This window comes from Malurus melanocephalus, unplaced genomic scaffold (genome assembly GCF_030028575.1).
Source record: "Malurus melanocephalus ecotype Western Australia unplaced genomic scaffold, MMel_1.1 scaffold_212, whole genome shotgun sequence".
NCBI lineage: Eukaryota > Metazoa > Chordata > Aves > Passeriformes > Maluridae > Malurus > Malurus melanocephalus.
The window spans coordinates 952,664-956,035 of record NW_026623444.1 but is presented as its reverse complement, the minus strand read 5'-3'; the positions used below and the strand labels follow the sequence as shown (position 1 = coordinate 956,035).

Genomic DNA, 3,372 nt, shown 5'->3' with positions numbered 1-3,372 from the left:
CTCAGTCTCAGTGCTGGGGTCCCTGGCTGGGCACATCGAGGGTCACTCCTGCCCTCTCCCTGCTGAGAAGGGCAAACWTTCTCATCCTGGCGGTGCTGCAGACACACACACAGAGGGACTGGATGTTTCGTACAAGGAAACACAAATCTGCGTTTCTGCGGGGCGAGATGAACTACCTCATTTATTGGATTTGGCTTCTGATTCCCTAGAGCTCTCCTCTGTGTATCCGCCTGTATGTTTTTAGCAAAATGTAATTCGTATTCGAGTGCCACCTGAACTAGGATTTTGAAAATAATTTATAATCGTGGTAGAGGAGCAAAAAGCCATATCAAGTCACTTTGTTAAGAAGGATAAATCTTTATTGAATGAAATGACTCCACTAGTTTTGTTTTCTCTTTTGGTACTGAAATGCAATTATCTTACATGTAAACACTGCACCAAATAAATTTTTTTTTTTTTTACAAATAGTTTGCTTTAGTTGTGCTTTATATCTGTGTACTTGGATTTTTATTTTTATTTTTTTTTTGGAAACTGTTGCTGGCTTCGGTGTATGAAGTGCTTTGAGAATCTGATTAGAAAACCCAAAACCAACAAGAAACAGAAAACAAAGAGAAAAAACACTCAAGAAGGTGAGCCATGAGTTATTTTAATTCCAATATTTCAGGTCCTTGAACAAACCCAGGGAAAGCGAGCAGGATCTCCAGGAATGCTGAATCTCTTTGGTGGCTGGGTCTGATGAAATCRCTCTGACTTAATTGAATTAAACAAGGAAGTTTGGCCTGCAGGCAGTGGCTTGAGGGAGTCACACCCTATTTTGTAATTCCACCTGGTGCTGCCTGGAGCAATGTGTCCTTGCTTCTCCTCTCCGGGCGTCAGATGAGTGTTTTCAACAGCATAAAGTGCACCTTGGGGGTCGGGGATACCGTAAAATAGCAACGAGTTTAAAGTACTTTCAGAACAGAAATYAAAAAATTAAGTTGTTACAGGTAGGAGGTGCTTTTTCTGACTTGCAGCATTGCAAGTCAATAGTGGCAAAATAATGTACTGGAAGGAAGGGGAAACTGGCTGCAGTGTTGAAGAGGGTTAAGGAAGTTGGATGTTGGGGTGATGCTGTCAGGCACCAGCTGCACTTTCATGTCACAGGGACAAACGCTTTTTGTCATTTCTAGCCTGAAGAGAAGGCTTATCCTGTAAGAAACCTGGGAATTACTCCATCTCACATGGGTAGAAGCACTTTTTTTTTCTAGCTGTATGCAGACATTGTATTGAATCCTCCATGTGAAAGGTGTCATGAGCATGGTGTGCAATATTGTATTTTCCATGAAATGAAGGAGCTCTTGGAAAGGTTCTCCTTGCCCTGGGGAGGAACAGGAGAAAGGCAGYGAAACACACTCTTGTAATGTTTAACATCCTGGAGATTTCGTTGCTTTTGGATATCCAAATCCTGTCCTCTAGAGAATTGCCCATCAGTCCCAAAATTTCAGGTGATGCTCCAGACATCTGAGAGAAAGAGCCTCTTAGCCTTTCTCTGCAAATCAGGGAGCTGGAAAAGGAGACTCCACAGAGCCAATGGCAGCCTGTGAATGCTCCAGTCACAGGAAATAAATAAACCTTCCTTTCCTTCTAGGCTGGAACTCTTTCATGCCCACTGTGTGCTCCCTCTCTCCCTCCTGGGCTGACTTCGTGGTGACACTTTGCAGAGGTGTCTCTTAGGTGACAGCAAGAAACAGRAAAACCCCAGCAGGACAAAAACACAAAGGGAAGTGGGAGATRATGTGTGTCATGCAGTAAGCTTCAYTRAGGAAAGTTAAGATAATTTGATTTCCCCAGTTTGTGAGTTACACAGCTTCTGTCCTCATTAAAAAGAGAAAAATGAAAACAAGACCTCAATATAAAATCATGAGAGTGCTAGCTTTTTAATGATTATTTCAGTGTTTCAGTTGCACAGAGTTCATTCGCAAATGTTTAAAAACGGGATAATGTTTATTTAATCACAACACCCCCAGTGAGGCCCCTTATGTAAAGGCAGCTGTTTGCATATAACTGATTGTGGAAAAGAAAGAAAAACTGAACACTAGAAATTAGTGGTAAAGGTCTGGGCTGATATTACATTTTTATGGGATTATAGAAAACTCTTCAGTAATGCTAGAAGACAAGAGGAGGAAAAAGTTCTCCTGAAAAACAAAGAAATTAYGACAAACTGAAGTCTCTCAGGTACTGGCAGGCTTTGGTGAGACGATCAACTCGTTGGCTGAGGTAGTTCCTGTGTTTAGCAGCTTCAGTGTCCTCCTCAAGAAGAAAGTTTAACTTCTCTTTATTTTGCAAAAGCTGCAGCATTGAGGTCTGCACGTTTTCTCCAAAGTCATGAAGGACAGAAGACAGGATGATCAGAGGGATCTGATTGGAGAGGCGTTTACTTGCTCCCTGAAAAAATGGGGGAAAAAAGGAAAAATACTAAATTGGTAAAAAGAACTGAAAAATGAAGGGTCTGTAGGTAAACTGGTAAAAARGTGGTACCAAGGTTTTAAAATGGTGGACTGAGTTACCATTCAAGAAGGGAGTGCTGCTATGAAATAGAAAATGTTTGCAACTAGTCTCTTTTTTGCCTGAAATCTAGAAATTAAGAGTGATGAGGATGTCAGGTATTGCTTTTTTCCCTCAGCACACTAAAGCCAAGGCAGGCTGTTCTCTGCTTAGCTCTGTCACTGGGATAAGGCATAGGAGGGCRTTCCTGACAAACACAACTTGAGAACAATTTCTGGTATCAAACCTGTCTTCACTGAATGCTGCCAATATGTGCAGGAAATCAAAGAGTGATTTTCCCTGAAGGTGGTAAATTCTTCCCTGAGATGGTGGTATTTAGATGGTATTTCTGATATGATTGTCCTTTTAAGTGTAAGACAACTTTGGAGGAAGCTTTAGCCTTAAGAGGAGATGTCTTCAGCAGGAGYGAGACCAGACTGTGCCTGCATTAAATCTGTTGATATCCATGAGATAAATCTCCTGCCTGACCTGAGCAGCTGCCTGGTTGATTTATGGGTGCARATTGAAACAGCTTGACCCAGAAGAGCTTGTGGAGCCCTTTCCCCATGGACATTCGCAGGGTCTGAGGGCTCACCTGGTGTTTTTGGGCCACCTGAGGTTCTAAACCTCTCCCAGCTCTGGGAATTTGCTGCCTCCAGCCCTCCTGGTGCTGGGTGAGCACTCAGGCCTGAGTGACTGGCTGCAATTAGGAGGYGCTGTCTTCCTTTCTTTTTGTAGGTCAACTTGAAAATGGCATTCACGGGTCCTGTAGGGTGTAGGTGGCCACGGACACTTCAGTGCTTCCATCTCATTCAAACTGCATTTGGTTTTGCATAAGTCAGGCCCATG

General features: G+C 42.8%; 1 protein-coding gene across 2 annotated transcripts in view; it reads right to left on the bottom strand.

Moving 5' to 3' along the window:
* Window positions 1-1,901: 1,901 nt before the first annotated feature.
* Window positions 1,902-3,372, bottom strand: part of LOC130578113 (interferon-induced GTP-binding protein Mx-like) — a 19,196-nt gene continuing 17,725 nt past the window's right edge. For both annotated transcript variants that reach the window (XM_057373982.1, XM_057373983.1), the window contains exon 15: window positions 1,902-2,424. In XM_057373982.1, coding sequence (XP_057229965.1) covers window positions 2,191-2,424 — 234 coding nt within the window. In that variant the 3' untranslated portion in view covers window positions 1,902-2,190. The remainder of the gene's footprint in view (window positions 2,425-3,372) is intronic.